The 19,230-nt window shown below is 50.3% G+C and overlaps 1 protein-coding gene and 1 long non-coding RNA gene across 10 annotated transcripts; both read left to right on the forward strand.

Annotated features, from left to right (window-relative positions):
• The first annotated feature begins 2,328 nt into the window (after positions 1-2,328).
• On the forward strand, positions 2,329-3,868 carry LOC148685338 (uncharacterized). The gene is made up of 3 exons (XR_015950566.1): positions 2,329-2,412; positions 3,069-3,154; positions 3,742-3,868. It is a non-coding gene; the product is annotated as an uncharacterized LOC148685338 (long non-coding RNA).
• A 943-nt stretch (positions 3,869-4,811) lies between these two features.
• Positions 4,812-17,959, forward strand: EVA1B (eva-1 homolog B). 9 transcript variants are annotated; one of them, XM_088672177.1, is made up of 4 exons: positions 4,900-5,072; positions 9,408-9,595; positions 14,808-14,893; positions 16,284-17,959. In XM_088672177.1, the coding sequence occupies exons 3-4, from the start codon at positions 14,827-14,829 to the stop codon at positions 16,706-16,708; spliced, it is 492 nt and encodes a 163-aa protein (XP_088528303.1). In that variant the 5' UTR covers positions 4,900-5,072; positions 9,408-9,595; positions 14,808-14,826; the 3' UTR covers positions 16,709-17,959. The 9 variants fall into 9 exon arrangements, with proteins under 9 accessions (XP_034976046.1, XP_088528303.1, XP_034976044.1 ...); XM_035120153.3 differs by having other exon boundaries at positions 4,901-5,072; positions 9,542-9,595; XM_035120151.3 differs by having other exon boundaries at positions 4,904-5,072; positions 9,522-9,595.
• The last annotated feature ends 1,271 nt before the right edge of the window (positions 17,960-19,230 follow it).

The raw sequence follows: 19,230 nt of genomic DNA on the forward strand, positions 1-19,230 counted from the left end.
AATTATTTTGCTAGCTTTTAAACATTTTTACAGAAGCTGCTAGTTCTCATGCGTCTGAAGATGTGCTTGGAATGAGGTAGGCAATATCTGCAGAAATCTTGGAAGCCGGAGGGAAGGAAGGCTGCACGTGAGACCACAGGTTAGAACGAATTGCACATGGGGAGGTTAAGCACATGGGGTCACTTTGTGTAACTTATGCAAGGCCTGCAGTTTGGGTGCAAAATCTGAGTTGCCCAAGGAGACAGAATATAATGTGTCTTAAATAAGCAAGCCTTGCAGGGAGTCAGAGCGAAGGGCTTCTCCCCGTTGCCTGAGGAGCATCCCTTGAGTTGTTTGTGCAACTCGTTTTTCAAACGCCAATGTTCTACATCTATGTTATCACTGGCAGTCAGGTACAGTATGTCCTTTCTGCCCTGGTGGTATGGGTGCTTGTGGTAGTTAAAACTCTTCTACTTCGGAATGTGTTGAGCCCCACCTGGGAGAGAATTCCACTGGTCTGTCTTATCTAACACACTCAAAATTCCTCTGAGGCACCACTCCACCATTGAGGAAGGGAAACCCAAGAGGGCACAAGGTGGTACTCAGCTGGGGGAGGGGGAGACCCTCTGAGGTCTCTCCCCTGCCCCATCCCCTGCTTCTGACTCCACAGAGTGGGAGGAGGGCTGCAGGAACAGCTTTGTATTTCCCATGCCAACCATATAAACACAAACATTTAGGAAGCCCTACGGGACACGGGTGGCGCTGTGGGTTAAACCACAGAGCCCTTGGGCTTGCCGATCAGAAGGTCGGTGGTTCAAATCCCTGCAACGGGTGAGCTCCCGTTGCTCGGTCCTAGCTCCTGCCAACCTAGCAGTTCGAAAGCACGTCAAAGTGCAAGTAGATGAATAGGTACCGCTACACAGCGGGAAGGTAAACGGCGTTTCCGTGTGCTACTCTGGTTTGCCAGAAGCAGCTTTGTCATGCTGGCCACATGACCTGGAAGCTGTACACCGGCTCCCGTGACCAATAACACGAGATGAGCACCGCAACCCCAGAGTCTGTCACGACTGGACCTAATGGTCAGGGGTCCCTTTACCTTTACCTTATGGTGAACAATGGCCTGGCAAAGAAAGTCCAGGACCTCCACAGCAGGGGTGAAGGGAAAGTGAGCTAGAGTTTCCAGTCCAACAAGGCACCGTTAACCCACCTCTGCCTCGGTAACACTGCGGTTGACCCACATTGCAGCAAGCTCGTAAGGTGGGACATCTCCTGCACCAGCCCTGTGAGGTAGGCTAGCCCAAAAGGATGACTAGTTCAGGGAGTGCTCTGGCTCAGGGAGGTGGGTGGATTTGAAATGGACCCCAGTCTAAAACCAACAGCATGCTGCAGACACCCCTATGCTAGGCTGGATGCCCCCACTATTCGCACGCAGCTGCCATTTAGAATCAGTCTGACTATTAATTTGTTCCTCTCACTTGGTGTCGCCTGCTTCAGGGTCTCGGGCACAACTCTACCACCTGGTATAGCTTCCCCACGCCCACTCCCTGGTGCTGGTGCAAAGGGGCACTGCTGAGGTGTGACCTGCAACTGGTGGGTTTTTGGAGGCCTGCTGCCAGGGCTAGTTCAATTGCCCCAGCCCAGCCCCCAGCCCCCGGTCACAGCTGGTGTGGCAAGAAGTTAGTTAAGAGGTGGTACGATAAAAGATTATAAAATGTGTGGCATGGAGGAAGTGGATAGGGGAAAGTTTATGCCCCTCTATCATAACACATTCGAAGCCGAAAGCTGGAGGATTCAGGACAGGTAAAAGAATCTTTATGCAGCACGTAGTTAAACTGTGGAACTCTCTCCCACAGGAGGAAGGGGTGACCACTGACCTGGGTGACTTTAAAAGAGGAGAAGGCTATTGATGGCTACTAGCCAAGATGGCTATGCCCTGTCTCCACCGTCTGAGGCAGCCATACTTCTGAATACCAGCTGCTGGAAAGCACAGGAGGGGAGAGGGCTCTTGTGCTTGGGTCCTGCTTGCAGCCATCTGGTTGGCCACTGAGAGAAGAGGGATGCTGGACTAGATGGGCCACTGGCCTGATCCAGAAGGCTCTTCTTGCGTTCTTACGCAGCTGTTAGGTGCTGCAACAAGGGCCTGAGCAGAAGTCAGTGGAAGGACTGGGGCTCCCCATGTGGCACCTTCACTTGCGCCCCTGAAAGGGATATGAGGGCAAGCAAGGGCCAGGGCCGCCAGCTGGACTCTTCCACTGCTGAGTTAATGCCTGGCCCTCTTTTTGGCACAAGAGGGCGCCTGAGGGTTGGGCTCTGGATGCAGCCCTGACTGGACCTCACTCCCTCCTGGAAGCTCCACCCTTTGCAACTGCAGCAGCAGCCTTCCCTTCCTGCAAAGAAGATTGAGGGTGGGAAAGTCTCTGCTGACCCTGACAGGTTGGAGTAGCCAGCGCTTCTCCCCCAACTCCCAAGTTCAAGACCTGGAAGGAGAAAGGAGCTTTTCTATTGGGGGGTTCCTATCTTCTTTGAGCAGCTTCCCTGAGGGTCTCTGCACCCCCACCCCAAAACAATGAGAGATGGAGGGGTGTGTACCCAACAGATTGGCACCAAACTTGTTTTGGGGTTGGCAAACTGCTTGTGCAACTTTGTGCCAAACTCAGGAATTGGGGACCTATTTGAGCATAATTGGAAATCCCTTTGAACAGGAGTGGAGGTGATTGAGATGGAGCCAGCCCACAAGGGGTGGCTGGGAAGAGCTCTCCAGAGGTTGGGGGTAGCCCTTGAGGACACAGCCACTTGCCATTGCTTCCCAGTGCCAGTGTCCATCGTCCCCTCCCGAGTGCATGCTTTTCTCTCACAGCTCAATAAGCCCAGCCCCACTCTCCTGCCCCCTGGATTTGGGGGACAAGGCAGCATCTAGGCAAGGAGGCAGGGTTAAGTTCCAGCCCCATTTCCCTGTGGGACTGGGTGGACAGAAATGGGCTGTGCTGCTGGCACAGCTGCCCTTTGAAGTAATAGAAGTGGACTAAAGAACACCCTCTAAACCCTGGTTGGACTAATGCCTACAAATTCTTCTCTCTCAACCCAAGTAGAAGTTGCACGTGATTGAACGCATAAGAGTCTTGTGGAGGAAACAGCCTCAGAAAGAGAGAGCAGCAGCAGCAGGAGCAGGATACCGGTGAGAAGGGAAGGGAATGGCCAGATCTAGTAATTTGGGTTAAATTTTTTGGGAGAGCAGCTGGGGAGGGGGCTGAATTTATGGGTGGGGGTCTCTGCAACACTTGGGCAGGACCTGCCAATGACTGAGAAGCGGAAAGAATGAAAGGAGAGAATTTTCAGCCCAACATGCTATGTTCAGTCATAGCAGGTCTTCTGGGAGTCACCTGCCAGTGGTGGGCGGGGCCAAAGGCAAGAGTGGGTGGAGCAGCAGAGGTGACTGCTACTTCCTGCATTCTAGCCACACAGGTCAGAGTGGGCGCATGCCTGCATATCCACGCCTCTCTGTCCAAGCAAGCAGGAGGCATGATCACACACCTCGTGGACATGTTCTAGCCAGGCAAAAGCAGTTGAGGAGGGTGCTGAGCCAGGCAGATGAGGGCTGTGGCCTTGGGGAGAAGGGGTGTGTCCTGCAAAAGACTCCCAGCCACATTCAGACCCAGGTTTGAGGTTCTCCACCCCTGATAACTGAGAGTCAGCTGGTCTAAAGGGGTCCCAATCCCCATTTCGAGTGATTCCCTGACACAGATCCACCCTTAAACTCCACAGGACACACAGGGGCTTTCTGCAGGCCTGCCCATGAACACCAGAGCATGAATCATAGCGTTGGAAGAGACCACAAGGGCCATCCAGTCCAACCCCCTGCCAAGCAGGAAATACCATCAAAACATTCTTGACATATGCCTGTCAAGCCTCTGCTTAAAGACCTCCAAAGAAGGAGACTCCACCACACTCCTTGGTAGCAAATTCCACTGCCAAACAGCTCTTACTGTCAGGAAGTTCTTCCTAATGTTTAGGTGGGTGCTTGCTTCGGCAGCACATATACTATACTAATGTTTAGGTGGAATCTTCTTTCTTGTAGTTTGAATCCATTGCTCCATGTCCGCTTCTCTGGAGCAGCAGAAAACAACCTTTCACCCTCTTCTATATGACATCCTTTTATATATTTGAACATGGCTATCATATCATCCCTTAACCTTCTCTTCTCCAGGTTAAACATAACCCAGCTCCCTAAGCTGTTCCTCATAAGGCATCATTTCCAGGCCTTTGACCATTTTGGTTGCCCTCCTCTGGACACGTTCCAGCTTGTCAGTATCCTTCTTGAACTGTGGTGCCCAGAACTGGACACAGTACTCCAGGTGAGGTCTGACCAGAGCAGAATACAGTGGTACTATTACCTCCCTTGATCTAGATGCTATACTCCTATTGATTCAGCCCAGAATTGCCACTCAGAATTGCCATTGAGATTTGGGGATGTGTGAAAGCCATGCGGTCTCTGGATTTACACCTTCAAGAGCTGGATCCTTGTAGCCAAAGAGAGCTGCAGTTTGTGCCCGTGAAGGACTTGTTGTTCTGTCCCGGTAGGGATCGTGTCTCTTGTTCTCCCGCCTCTCAGCCTATTTTATTTCTTAAGGTGAAGCCAACAGGCTCCTCAAATCTGCATGTATTTAAATAAATTAATATTCCAACTATTCCAGCTGGAATATTTAATCCTCCTTCCCTCCCATCCACATGGAGTTTCAATACGCATTATTATCGTTTCGTGTACTCCAGTGCCATTTTTGTTTAAGGGACGGCACCTGCCTCCCTGTGCTTGTTCTACCTGAAGCAGGTTAGCCATCGAAATAATCCAGCCAACCCTGCTCTCGCTCTCTCTGTGTGGGTGGAAGGGAGGGAGCTCTGACCCGCCAGCCCCCTCTCAACCACTTCCTGTTGCTCAGCAGCGTTAATGGAAAACAGATCCCATCTTTGCCTCTCTGACTCTTTCATTCCCGAGCAAGAGGACGGAGCAGGGGGGTCCTTCCGTGGCAGGGGGGCTCCATGCATTTTTCCCTCCTGGCACCCCTGGTGCTCCCGCGTCCCTCTTCTCCGTGTGCCCGGTGAGTATGCCATGGCAAGGAGCCTTCCCCCACCCCACCCCATCCCCTGTGTCTTCCCACCCAGAGATCTAGGCGACCCAGCTCTTTGCTCACTGGAGAAAGAGGAATTGCTTCTGCATCTGGCTTGGAAGCTACTTACGGTAGCTTGAGGTTCTCCACCATGTTTCACAAGGAAGGTAGTGGAGAAATCTCCCGCCACCCTGATTCTGTTGTGTTCGTGTGTTCATGTGTTCGTGTGTTTGCTTGTATGTAGGGAGAGGAATCTATCTGGGCCTTATAGCTCAGTGCAAGCGTGCTCAAATTTGCGTCTTGGGCACAGACTTGCTAGAATTCAGCTGGAGAACAAGCTAGCCACCTTCCTCCTTCCCGTGCCGGTCCTACTTAACTTCTGCAACCCTTCTAACCCTTGAAATTAGGGAGCCATTGTTTTCAGATGTGTAGCAGTTGGCTGTAGTTACTCAGCAATGTCCCTCTGCATGTGTTCAATGACGCCATAGCTATTTCACAGAACCAGAGAGTTGGAAGAGACCTTGAAGTTCGTCTACTTGAAACCCCTGCTCAGCGCAAAGACGCCCATTGCTTCAGCATCCCATCCAAGGTCTGCTTTAAAACCTCTAAGAAAGGAGAGTCCACCACCTTCTAAATAACTCACGCCTCCAGGAAGTTCTTTCTAATAAGGCAAAATCCTATTTCATGTGATTTGAATCTGTTGTTTCAGGAGTCCTACAAATTTGCCCCATCTCTGTGACAGCCCTTCAGATATTTGAAAGTAGTCATCATTGTATCTTGTTCAGGCTAAATATACTCAGCTGCTTCAACCTAAAGACCTAGGAGGAAAGGGGTCCTCTTGCCCCTCCCCATGTTAGTTTGCTTGCTTGCTTGCCCACCCCAACCCCAACATCTGGACACATTCCAATGTGTCAATATCCTTTTTAAGCTCCAGTGCCCAGAAGTTAACACTTCTCCATATTCTGCTGCCTGGTCACAGCAGAATGGAACAGCATCATTCCTTGTGATCTAGAATCTGATGCTATCGTGCTGATGCAACCTAGAATTTCGCTAGCCTTTGTTTACACCCCATCTCACTGCTGACTCCACAGTGGGGCTGCTGACCATGTGTCCCAGCACTGAATGCTAGACTCTGTGTCAGCATCTAGCATCCTTGGGCAGCTTCCAGAATTGCAGTACCATGGCATGGTCCACAGCTGATGCCTGCCCTGGACCTCCTATAATTTTGATGGGGTGGGCTCTGAGCAATGGGGTCTATCCAGCTTTTAAATTTCCCAACAATGCCCCTGGCCTAGTGTTGCTTTGGGGTACTGTGTGAAATTTAAAAAGTACATAGATTTCACTGCCCAGCAGTCAGCTAAGCCCATCAGAGGACATTTTTGCCCAAGGCAAACCTGAAGCTGCCTCTGATGAAGGCCTTGAGAAGGGGCTCCAGGTCCAAATCCACCCCCTTCTTCCATCTTGCCCTGCTTTTAAAGCCTGCTAGGGTCAAAGAGATGAGATAAAGTCCACAGGGCGCTAGGCTTCTTCAAAGCTCAGTGTTTCTTCCTGGGTTTGGGCCATGAAAGCTTTCTCCTGCCATCTTGGCAGCCCATGGCTCAGCAATGAGGACTGGAGCATGATGGCAATGCCCAGCCCTGTTGCCACATTCCCAGCAGGCCCAGGAATTGCTGCTGAAAAGTCCGGGCGACATTCTTGTTCATGGCTCTGGCTGGGGCCAAATGGACTTAGCTGCCCCAGTTGGGTGCTCTTCAGCAGTTGCAATAATGCATATATAGAGTGCTGCAGACTCCCCTAAGCAGTCGGGACTCGGCCCCAACCTAAGGAGCCAATTGAGAATACTGCAGAGACGAAGAATGAGCCAAGGGCACACCAGGATGACCGTCAGCTGGTGGCCTTATTGCAAGCACACACCCTTTGTCTTGGGACTCTGTTTCTCTTTCCACCTGCAACTGCTTCCTCCTCCAGCTCTCCAGCCTTCCAGCCGACTACGAAGATGCAGGACTTGCTTGCTTTTGTGCCTCCAACAGCACTGAGGCCATTTGTCCTTTCACCTGCTGAAATTTGCTGTTACAAAAGCACAGTTACACTTTGCAGCAGAAAAGTTGGCGCCCTGAGTCACCCCCTCCACTGCTCTCTCCCTGCACTTCAAGCCTCTTGACTTTGCTTTAATCATTAACCAGATGTTTGAGCTGTGTGGAGACCAGGGAATGGGGGGGGGGGCTGGGAGCTGGATGGTGGGAGCTTATAGGACCTGAGCTGCTGCATTGAGGGGAGGAGGGGAAGATTGTGGAAGAGGTTGCAAGGGTCAGTCTAGGGCCAGTTCACATTCTTTTAGTGGCCTTAGTCTGGACTCATATTGTGTCTATGGCAGGGTCCCCTCAAGGCTGGCAGCTTCAACCTCATCACCCCTCTTTGTGGTAGTGAAGTGTCAACTCTCACTCAAGCCTAGCCACTTCATTGACTTCCCTCCTCCCCCCCCCCTCTCACACACACAACTAGCCAACCAATCCTTTGTCGGACAGATACAGCCAGACATATCAGTACAGATTGGGAGAAGCCACTGAATTGGCTGGGGGGACAGCTCCACTACCTGAGGCAGTGACTGCCCACCCCCCTCCGCCACCACCACAAACAAGAGAGGGGCCTCAGCACCCCTCATTTCCTGTGGCTGAATACTTGGCATCCCTCCTCCTGCTTGTTGCCAGAAGCACACACACCCCACCGAAGGGGGTCTGTGTTTTCTATTGCTGGCCTGGCTTGACTCATCTCTGCTGATGTGTCACATTTTTTGGATTTTTCTCTTCATCCTCCATCCATCCGGATATTTCTGGGAAAAACAGGATCTGGCTGCCCCTGTGTCCGCTGCCCCACTTGGGCTAAACTCATTGCTCTCAATCCCAGGAAAACTCCAGCCACCAAACTTGCTGCAGCCAAGGAGGCGGGACAGCTGCTTTTGAGCTCAGTGTTGTGAAGTAGAGAAAGAGAGAGGATGCTAAAGGAGGTCTGATCCTTCCCAGCCCCATTGCCACTGCTGGGGTGCTGAGGTTAGTGACTAAAAGGCTGAGGGACTTAAAGGCTGGAGTGCCCAGAGGTATGAGAGCACTTTGGTGTGCCAAATTTGAACCAAAGGCGGAGGGGAGCAGTCACTATATATTTCTGGAGCAGATGGCCGGATCCTTTTCCTTATCAGGCTGACCAGTATTTCTAATATATTTGGGGAGGTGGGGGTGGGCAGCCACCCACATTCTTGGAAGGGTTCCTGCATTGAAAGTTTGGTTGTCTGGATGCAGAACTTCTCCCTAACACAGGGCACCTGGCGTTTGTCTTTTTGATAACAGGGTTTGCAAAACCTGCTGGAACTGGATGCTGCATTTGTGGCCAGTGCACAGTTTTGACATTTGGGGGGAGAAGTCTTGGCAACGGCACAAGAGGCTATTTTGACGCGCACCAAAAAAACCTCCCTTGCGGGGTGTGCCAACCAGCGTGGCCTCCTGGGACAGTGCCTTGGACGCAGTGCTTGTTTTCTCTCCTGTGGGGCTGAGTTAAACTTAACATGCCACATCTAATGAGCACCCCTCCCATTGGAGGCATGCTGCCAGGGTGCCGTTTGGGGAGCTTAATCCGAGAACCGCTTAGCTTGGAGAAACAGGAGCAGAGTTTCTCTGAGCCGTGTGCAGAGAGAGACTTTACCCTCTCAGACTAAGAAATTGCTGCTCCGGTATAGTTAAGCTTACTGACTAGTTTCCCATCCAGAAGGAGGCAGCCTTGGGGGCCCCATCCAGCACCCTTCCTTTTTAAAACAGAGCTCTGCTGATGAAGCCCAGGACCAAACCCGAGAGGCCCAAAGGAGCCGTTTTCTGCCTCTGTTAGCATGAGGGTGTTTCTCTTGCCCTGGCTGTGCAAACACACCCTGCGGGTCTTGATGCCAACCCAAGCCGAACCTTGGAGGCCTCCCTGGTGCGGAGAGAGAGGGTCCTTTGTGTGGACCTCTTTTGATCCTGACTTCCTCCCGTGGACTCTGGGCCCCTTTGACCACCACGGCAGGCGGGCGGGCACAGGGACAGCTCCTTTCGCAAAGGATTTTGCAGTCCATTGGCCCTTGCAAGCCTCTCCTCCTTGCTGCCTGGCCCTCTGCTGCCCCGGGGGCTGCTCCTCCCCGGAACGCAGAGAAACAGGAGGCCTTCTCTTCTCCTCCCTCTGTGTGTCCCTGGGTGTGTGTGTGTGTCCGTCCGTGTGTCCAGCCCAGGCTTCCTGCTCCAGGGGAGGGGGCGGGTTCACTGTCCAAAGGGAGCCAGGCTGGTCCTGACATTTGTGCGCTTCCAGCTGCACGGAAGTGAGCGGCAGTTTCCATTAGCTGCTCGGTCCAGAGGCTAGCCTGCTGCTGCTCTGTAAGATCCCGCTCAAGCAGGGGGGCTCCCTTTCTCCCCTCCTCCTCAGAGGCTCCTTTCTTCTGACAGGGACTGCAATGGAGGCAGAGCAGCAGCCTTGAAATTGGACGGACCCTGCGCTCGGTAAGCCTGGCACCCTTTCTCAATGTTGGTCTGATAGCTGGATTCTGTGGCTGCCCAGAAGCTGCTAATTGCATGAGCCCCTTTGTAACGGTCCCATTCAAATCTGCTCTGAAGTTAGCAAACTTTTCAGAAAGGAGAGATGGAAGTTGCCCATCCACATCTATGCACTTGAATAGCAGACCAAGCACAGGGACACAGGTTGCCCGACCCACAAACTTCCCTGCCAGGGTGAGATGTACTGTATTTCCATCTAAAGCACAGTAAATACTTGCAAGCTTTCATGAATTAGTGCATGCAAATTTTGTGCAATTGCATCCTCTTTGCCCCTCTTTTGGTGTTGCATCTCATCCTTTTTGGGTGATGCCTGAGTGGGGATCCTGTCCCTGTGCCATTTGGGAAGGATGGGCTGATAGAAGGAGCTTTGTGGAAGGAGCTTCTCAGTGGAAATAGTGAGTGAACAAGCCTTGGGATTCCAGTCCGATTCTACTCTGGCAACTGTTCCTTTAGAAGAAGTCGTGCTTGTTCCTAGAATCAAAGAATTCTAGATTTGGAAGAGACTCTAAGAGTCATCTAGTCCAACCCCTTGCAATGCGGGAATCACAGCTAAAGAATCTCTGGCAGATGGCCATCCAACCTCTGCTTTAAAACTTCCAGTGAAGGAGAGGCCACCTCTAGGGACAGCCCTGTTGGCTCCATCTCTGGCCTCCACTGAATCTTCCTCGCATCCTTTACTGTAGCGGCATGAATAACCTACTCAGGTGTAGCTCCTGAACCTGCATGGCTCACTTTCACCAATGGATGGGGTAACTGCTCTTAATTTCACAAAGCAGACCTGGCTAGCTACGGTATCATCTCTCTTATCCCAAATTGGAGGAGGGGAATTGCTGTGGTTGCAAGAGCACTCTGTCCATGCTTAGAGACAACAATTCATTATTAAATTCTAGGCTGAGTCTTGCCAATGACTTGTACCTCCAGTCAAGTCCCCCAGTAACATCTTAATATCCTGTTGTTCTTGGGGAGATCAGTTTCTACATCTTTAAAGCTCTGTGGAAAATCCCATTTCATGGAGCCTTTCCCAGTTCCTACTAACATTATGTCTTCAGCCAAAGCTGCAGTTCACCGTAACATATTCACAAAGTCTCCCCCCCCAACTCTTCCATTTTTAAAAAATTGATGTTATGTAGAACCCATAAACAGCCCAAGGTTTGAAATTGAAAAATTAACTTTCTAGATTTGCTCTCCCCCACCCCTCCCCCAAATAACAGGCAATGTTTCCTCAACGTGAAGGATGCACTCTGTGCATGCTTTTGGTTATTCTTGCCTTTGTTATTAGCTACCACATTCCCGAAGATGCACTTAAAAGAACATTGAGCACCAGGACTGTGCCTAAAGCTGCGTCTGTGTCTGGCTTATGCTGGTTCCCCCCTCCCCCCCCCCGCATTCCTGCACTCTTGGCTTCCTGCTGCAACAGGCCCAGGCATCATTGGGCAATTTGGTCAGTACAGGAGAGACTCCAGCCAAGCCAAGCCAGTTTCCATTTTAATTTCAGGCTCAACTGGAGGAGGAACTGCCTGGTCCTTCTTTGAAATTCACCCACCCTCCAAAGAAAAGGGGGGGGGAACCATCTAGGATAGTTCCCCAGAAAGTACCAGTGGGGATGGGAGAGAATCTGAGGCACCTTCTAAATTGCTTTCCCTACTGACAAAAGCTTCCTCTACAATCTTTTCCTTTCTTTTTTCTTTATTCTCCCCTGCTTGATATTTGAAAAAATAGGACAAAGCTGGGCTTTGTTGGTGAGATTGGTTTTATAACAGAAATCTCTATTTTAAAAATTATTCCGTTATCTCAAATTATTTTGATCAGATTATGGAAGCATTAGATTTTTTCCGTAACATTCACCTCTATGCTTATTAGCTAAAACAGAAGAAAAACAAGCCATGGGGGGGGGAACCCCTTTCCTACCCACGCCCCAATATGTGTGTGTGTTGCACTCCAGTTAGTTATCGATAGCACAAGTCTGTTTTTCTGCATTTTTTGGGTTTTTTTAAGGGTTTCATGCTCTGTGCCCAAATGTCTCATTTTCATTTCCGAGTTTTACAAATATTTTTGCAAGTGGTTTTTAGACTCCCTTTCCCATTCCTTCCCTGCTGTACTGCCATGGGGTTGGTCGACGGGCGTGTGCGTATTTTTCAACATCACAGACAAATGAGAACCGGCAGTTCTCACCTTTGGTGGAAGTTAGCAGCAACACCCCCTGGTTCCCTCCCTTACAACTTTGTTGTTATCCACGACTTATGTGGAAATACTGCTTAGCCAGTCTGGTAGGAGCTGAACAGACCCCCTGACGCAGGACCTTCTCTGCATTCCTTGTAGAGATGAACAGTGGGAGGTAACAGGAAGGAGGTGCTCTCCTTCACAGCAGAAGTGACCAAACTCACACCCCAGATCAGCAAGCCACCAAGCTAGATGCCTCTAAACGCGGTTTAGACAAATTCATGGAGGAGAGGGCTATGGATGACTAACAACCATGATAGCTACTAGCCATGACCAGTCAGAGGCAGAATGCTTCTGAATACCAGTTGCTGGAAACCACAGGAAAAATCCTGGTTGCTTTTTATAATAATAAGAATAATTTATTATTTATACCACGCCCATCTGGCTGGGTTTCCCCAGCCACTCTGGGCGGCTTCCAACAGAAAAATAAAATAATCTATTAAACATTAAAAGCCTCCCTAAACAGGTCTGCCTTCAGATGTCTTCTAAAAATATGGTTGCTGTTTCCCCTTTAGGGCATCCGATTGGCCACTGTGAGAACAGAATGCTGGGCTGGATGGGCCATGGGCCTGATCCAGCAGGCTGGTCTTACGTTGTTATGTTTGGGGCCCATAACTTTGCATGGTTTATCCTTAGCATGCTCAGAGGAGGAGGTATTTCCCCCCCAAAAAAACAACCCCCTCTTTCTTCTCTGGCCTGCTGCCCAGCCCAGCTGCCTGGCTCTCATCAAAGGGTTGCTCAGAGCTTTAGGAAATCCTGGACTCATGAAAATCTTGTGGGGTGAGGGGGGAGAGTTCTGTTTGCAGATGAGGCTGGCATCTGCCTGGGGGGCATCCAATCCAGCATGCTGTCCTGAATGGAGGGGGAGTAGGGGGCAGGCTTTCTACATATTATTCAGCAGAAGAAGTGGAGCCAGGAATAATTATTTGCCCAAGGCCCTGTTTAAGGAGTTAGTGCTGTGGGTAGTAATATCGGTGAAAATTCCTGTCCACGTGCGGCTTAAGAATCTTCAAAGCTTTTGACTCAGAACTAGTTTGAACCTGAGAGTCTCAGACCCAATCTGTCCTTCTGTTCCCAATACTTTTTTTGCTCTGGTTGCAGCTTTGATCCCCCTATGGGACAGCCACATATTCCTGCATTGCAAGGGTTTGGACTGATTATACTCTGGGTTCCTTCCAGCACCTACAATTCTATGACTATCAGCTTCTTCCCTGGCCCTTGTTCCTTCCACCCTGGAGTGTGTCTTCTGGACCCTCTGCAACATCCTTTCAACCTGCCAGAAATAGCCTTGACCTGGAAGACTCCTGAGTGCAGGGGGGCAGAGGAAAAGGCAACATCCGGTCTCCAAACAACAAGCCATCTTCCCACCACTGAGGATGCATCTTTTCCTGTGACAGTGACAGGAAGTGCCCTGGGGGTGGGGTGGGGGGCTTAAGGGATGGGGAAGACAGGAAACATTTGCTGGGACTCAGTTCCCAGGGTCATGCACAAGCGAAAATTAAACACTGGGCCTCTGTGCATGACAAGGCAGTGTGAATAATGCATTGGGTTTGGAGAAACTTGGGTTCAAACCCTGTTCAGGCATGAAACTCAAAAGGCCTGGGTCATTGAGAGGATTAAATGCCACAGGAAATTCTTTGTATCCTTTGGCGCCCCTCTTTTCAGCTTGCAGTGTCACTGACATATGCCTCCATCCAAGCTTGCCCGGGGTGTGGTGTGTGACGCATGTCGGAAGAGGCCCCCTGGGAGGGATGACTGTCACAGGACTTTGTAGCCTGAGAGGCTGTCCTGTCCAGCAACCCCATGACAGGCCTGGGGGCCTGAGGGAAGCAAGGCAGCTGTTTTGCTAATTAACAGGGGGGGCAGTTGTTTGGCACAGTCAAGCCCCCAAGGTTTCTTTTATTTGGCTGTTTGCCTTTTAAGCTTAAGTGTTCTGGGGCTGTGCACCCAATAGTGTGAGCAAAACCAAGAGAGAGGAGTTCTCAGGAGTGCCACGATCAAAGCCTGACCCATTTTAGAGAAATTCCTTTGTTGGAGGCATCTTAGAGATACAGTAGAACTGCAACCCACATGCATTTAACTTGTGTGCATTCAGCTTTATGTGACCTGGTTCTAAGAAATGATTCACAATGGGGGCGGTGTACCTTGTTTTTATCCCACATGCTACTGAGGTGCTCATCTGTAGTGGTCTTTGTGTTTGACCCACATATAGTTTCCTGCATGAACACCAAATGGCATATACTACATAAATGCTACTGCACATGGAGAAATGTTGGCTGGTATAAACTGTTGAATTTGTGAACGTGTAAAATTTACTTGTATGATTACAGTGAATGCACTGTCTACAGGGATGGTAGCCAGAGGGCTTAGATCAGGCACCCCCAAACTTCAGCCCTCCAGATGTTGTGGACTACAATTCCCATCTTCCCTGACCACTGGTCCTGTTAGCTAGGGATCATGGGAGTTGTAGGCCAAAACATCTGGAGGGCCGCAGTTTGGGGATGCCTGGCTTAGATATTCCCAAGATAATGGACTGTTGTGGATTTTACACTAGAGTCGCTGTGGACCAACCAGTCTAAGTTCCTTGTTCTTTTGTGATTAAAAGTTTGCTCTCTAAACCTAGAACATCATCTTGAGATGCCAATGTTTCTGAATACGATTCTGAAGACCATTGGTGACACTGTCCTATCTCAGACCACAAACAATTCTGTCCTTGCTCCTCAGCAGGGATATTGATAGAAGGTCCTCTGTGTTCTTTCTGAAGGCCCTTAGCCTGATGTTCTCTGCAATTCTTCATGGACACCCTCTGTCATTTAGTCCTCTTTCCAGTTGAGCTGCCTCCTGTCTGAACAAATTGTTAGAAGAACCATATCTCCTAATTCTAGGAATTGGGCAGGAGTAATATGCTAATAATGACCCCTCCTCCCTGTCCTCCCAGGTGCCACTGAGGAGCCACCATGGAGACCCACAAGCGGGAGATGGAGCTGCTGAGCAACAGCATGGCAGCCTATGCACACATCCGAGGTAGGTCAGGAAATGGGGGCAGGGGCGGACATATACTGTATGTGAGCAATGGCAGTCTCTGGCACTTGGCCAGAGGTGGCATCTTGAAGGTGGCATCTTGTTCCCACTATCCGTCCTCAGCACACTATCTTGGGATGTGGATGGAGGATCTTCTTCCTCCTGTTTCAAAATGGCAGACCAGCCTCCTTCTTTCTCATCCCCAGAAGGGAGTCTGGTTTACCTGCATTTATGAACTGACTGGCCAATTTAGCCACCAGCCTTTGGATTTCTTCTCTCAGAAGCCAATATAGTCCACTGCATTTCAAGTTCAGGAACCCTCTTGATCAACTGCATCATAAAAGTTATAGTGCTCCATACAGTGCAGTGTGATTTAGGATACCTCCTTGACTTCATAATGGAAAACAGTGGGAGGCATTCAACACCGTGCTCTTCCATTCATTCATTTATAAACTAATTTGTATACCGCTGTGTCATTGAGGATGAAGGCTTTCCATCCCTTGATGTGCAATTCACAAATGCCTGAAAGTGAGCATTTACAATGTGAAATAAATAATTGATAACAATTTAAGAAACCTCAGAGAAAGACTACCATGTCAAATTATTTGCCTTCTTCCTGTACCCACTTCCGTATTCCCTTATTACATCCCAGCTAGGTAAAGGTAAAGGTACCCCTGACCATTAGGTCCAGTCGTGACCGACTCTGGGGTTGCGCGCTCATCTTGCATTATTGGCCGAGGGAGCCGGCGTATAGCTTCCAGGTCATGTGGCCAGCATGACAAAGCCGCTTCTGGCAAACCAGAGCAGCACATGGAAACGCCGTTTACCTTCCCGCTGTAGCGGTTCCTATTTATCTACTTGCATTTTGACGTGCTTTCAAACTGCTAGGTTGACAGGAGCTGGGACCAAGCAACGGGAGCTCACCCCGTCACAGGGATTTGAACCGCCGACCTTCTGATCAGCAAGCCCTAGGCTCAGTGGTTTAACCACAGCGCCATCTGGGTCCCTACATCCCAGCTATTCAAAGGCTATTTCTTTATTTCACACAGAAGAAACTATATCCCTATATTTTCTATATACGTCATTCTACTTTCCCTACACCAAAGTATTTATCTATGTTTTAAGCATTTAGTACTGAACAGCCCTTCACCGCCAGCTGCCCAATAGTTTAAATCTCTGGTGTCTTCAGTTTTGGGCTACTAAAATTCCAGCATCCACAAAGAAATGGCAAATCAACTCAGTTTCTTACCGCCTAATGTCTACAGCATCTGTGGGAGCCCCAGCTCTTAACCATTTCTGTCCCCTTCACTACCATTTGAATCTCTAAAGCCGGTCTCCTCGGTGATCTTCCTAGCCTATTTCTGACCCTCTCCTCCATGTCTCTCTCATCTAGATCACCCTGAGAGCTTTGGCCTTTATTTTGTGCTGGGGGTCTGCTTTGGCCTTGTCTTGACCCTCTGCCTGCTGGTCATCCATATCTCATGGCAGCCTCAGGCCATCCCCCGCAAGCCCCGAAAAAGCCTACGCGACTTCAGTGAAGATGAGGACGATGAGGAGGAGGATGATGACGATGAGGAGGAAGACACCATTGACCAAGCGGCTTCTGAGCCCCCCTTGGCTATGACGGAGCTGCCGCTGGAGGCCCACTCCACCCCTGATGGGACCCTCACTGTCAACGTCTTTGCCTCGGCAGAAGAGCTGGAGCGTGCCCAGCGGCTGGAGGAGCGGGAACGCATCCTCCGCGAGATCTGGCGCAACGGGCAGCCTGACATACTGGGCACAGGCACTGGCACCATTGGCAGAGTCCACTACTATTGACCCATGGTTGGCCATAGTCACATTCCTCACCCGGGCAGGGTGGACTGCTACTGGACTCTTAAACCCCCTTGTCTCACCCCAAGGGATTTATGGTTAATCACTTCACCCAGCCAGTATCTCAAACGTTGCGAGACCTGCCCTTATGCCAGATAAGAGGCAGCGGTTTTGCACAGGGGTGAGAGAGGATCAAGTGACAGTGATAAAATGGCAAGAAGGACCAAGATGACTTAGTTAGTTGGACAGCAAATTCAAGGACTCTGCTCCTTTTCCTCCTGGGAACTAGAGAGGGAAGGCAGTGCAGGCAAAGTAAAGGAGCAGCACACAGAACTAATGCCAGTTCCTCTGTTTACGTGGGAGGACTATTCCTGATTTTCACAATGGACATGTGTAGGGAACATGGAAAGTGGTGTAGCAGTGCCCACTGCAGTAACAGAAAGGTACGGGGGTTGCAGTTCACCAGCCTGAACAGAAGCAGACTTGCATGCAGGACTCTGGCTTGCATTGTGCTTAACTGATTTAGTAGGCAAAAAAATGAATATGGTGCTCTTGGGGAGGATTGTGGCGGCAGGTCTTGTTGCACCTGTCCAGGTACCTCTAAAGGGATGGGTTGGAGGCAATAGACTGCAAGGACCTTAAACCCACCTGTGCTTACACACAACCACATACCAAGGGAGGCAGATCAACCGTGACAAAGTTCTGTATCTCCCTTTTTTCCTGGCTGTGTTGGAAGCCTGTTTTTCTCCTACCCCTCCCAAATGGTGCTTATTATTTCAAGGAGTTGCATAGGGAACAGGTAAGTGCCATCTACGGTATTTTTCCACACTACCAGGAAACTCCCAGTGAATTCTCAGGGTGCAGCACTTCATCTCATCCCACCTTCTGCCAGGTTGATGCACAACTGGGGCGCATCCTGCAAGGAGGCAGCTTGGGGATGACCCCAGCCCTTCCTTTGCTGCCTGACTCCTCTCATCCCACAAACAGGGTGTGATTTGGCCAAGTATTATCAAGCAGCAGCCTTGTCCAGTGGCCTTTATGGCTCTTTCCCCAGATGGAAAAAGGGGGGAGGTTAGCAACCCTCCCACTGGTCCTGTGGGGCTTTGTGCCTGGTGCCCATGTACCCCAGAGGGGGACTCTTTCAACTTTGCACAGACCCATGTTGCATACAGGACAACCTTGGTTTATAACAGGCCGGTAAACTTTTGTGTAAAAATGTGCCTTATCTTTCATAAACTTCATTCCAGTTTTCCACAACGTGCCTTGTGGTCTTGGTCTCACCTCTGGTCCTCTGCCTAATTTTATCTGGGTAACAAGGAAAATGGGGGAAGCAGTCAGGAAGGCTAGCTTTCCTCTGCCCTTGGTGGAACCTCCTTTGGTCGAGATGCTTTGCCAATGCCTCTCCCTCTAAGCCCCCTAATGTACAGGAAAGAGCCAGATGGGAGGTTTGAGAGGGCGGAGGAGTCTGAGAGACTCTTGGCCATGTTCCAAGCATATTTTGGTAGTATAACTTCCTTTAACTTTCTCTCTGTCCCCATCCACACACACACAGATCCACCAACATGAAGTATGTCTAGTCTTTTCCTGAAAAAGGCTGGTTCTCCTCTGCACCAGACCTTCCCTGTATTGTTGGAAGAAAAGCTTTTTGTACCCATGCTACTTGAAGGCTCTTACTGACCCTCCTTTTTTGTGAGCCGTCTGCTTGGTTCCCACAAACCTCCTCCCCACCCCACCCCTGCCTGTCCCTTGACTGAATCTTGGAAAGCAGTAACAGGCTGGTGGGAAGGGCGGGGGGGGGGGTCAGTTTGGGGTTGGCTTCCCAGGGTCACAGCCTCTGTCCAGTAGCTGCATGCTTTCCCCCAGAGACACAGCACTGGTGATGTGGGAGGGGTGGAGAGTGAGAGCAGAGTAAATATGTCTGGGCTGGGAATGGGCAGTGCGGAGCAGGGACAAGCACAGCTGAAAATCAGATGCTTAAAGAGTTTATTTTGCAATTAGGGAAAGCAACCAATTCTTCCATCCAAGAAAACAAACCCCACCCCCGACAGCATCTGGTAGGGCTTTTGGGGTCATTGGTCCTTGGACAAAAAGGGCTCAAGGCACATACCCCTTCCTCCCTGCTCCTTTTGCTCTTTATACCACTCCTCCCTGGTTTGGCTTGATAAAAATAGCCTGTTCTCTCCTCCTACTGCTGCTCTAATTGGAGCCAGATGTTTTACTGTGGGGGGGGGCGCGGGCAGGAAGTTGCCTGGAATGCAGTGGATGAGGGGATGAGAAAGGGTGTTGGGGGAAGGAAGCCATCCTGCATCTAGGGAGTGGGGGGAAAGGCGAGGCTTCTGGGTCCCGATGCCCCAAAGAGAGCCTGTGCCAGCTCAGGGTCTTCCCTGTTCCCATCTGTTGAAAGTTAGGAATGTGACATCTGTTTTTTGTATCCACATCAACTGTGTTGGGATTTCAAGCACACAGCATCTCCAAGGCCAGGGTCTCCAGTCACCCTGAAATCTTTCTGCGTCCTACCTATCCTGCCT

This window comes from Zootoca vivipara, chromosome 6 (genome assembly GCF_965207765.1).
Source record: "Zootoca vivipara chromosome 6, rZooViv2.hap1.1, whole genome shotgun sequence".
NCBI classification, from domain to species: Eukaryota; Metazoa; Chordata; class Lepidosauria; order Squamata; family Lacertidae; genus Zootoca; species Zootoca vivipara.

Coding starts and splice junctions, on each gene's coding strand:
- EVA1B (XM_035120155.3), top strand. CDS start 14,827: ATGGAGACCCACAAGCGGGAGATGGAGCTGCTGAGCAACAGCATGGCA. Junction 14,894..16,283: donor AGCCTATGCACACATCCGAG/GTAGGTCAGGAA, acceptor TCTCTCATCTAG/ATCACCCTGAGAGCTTTGGC.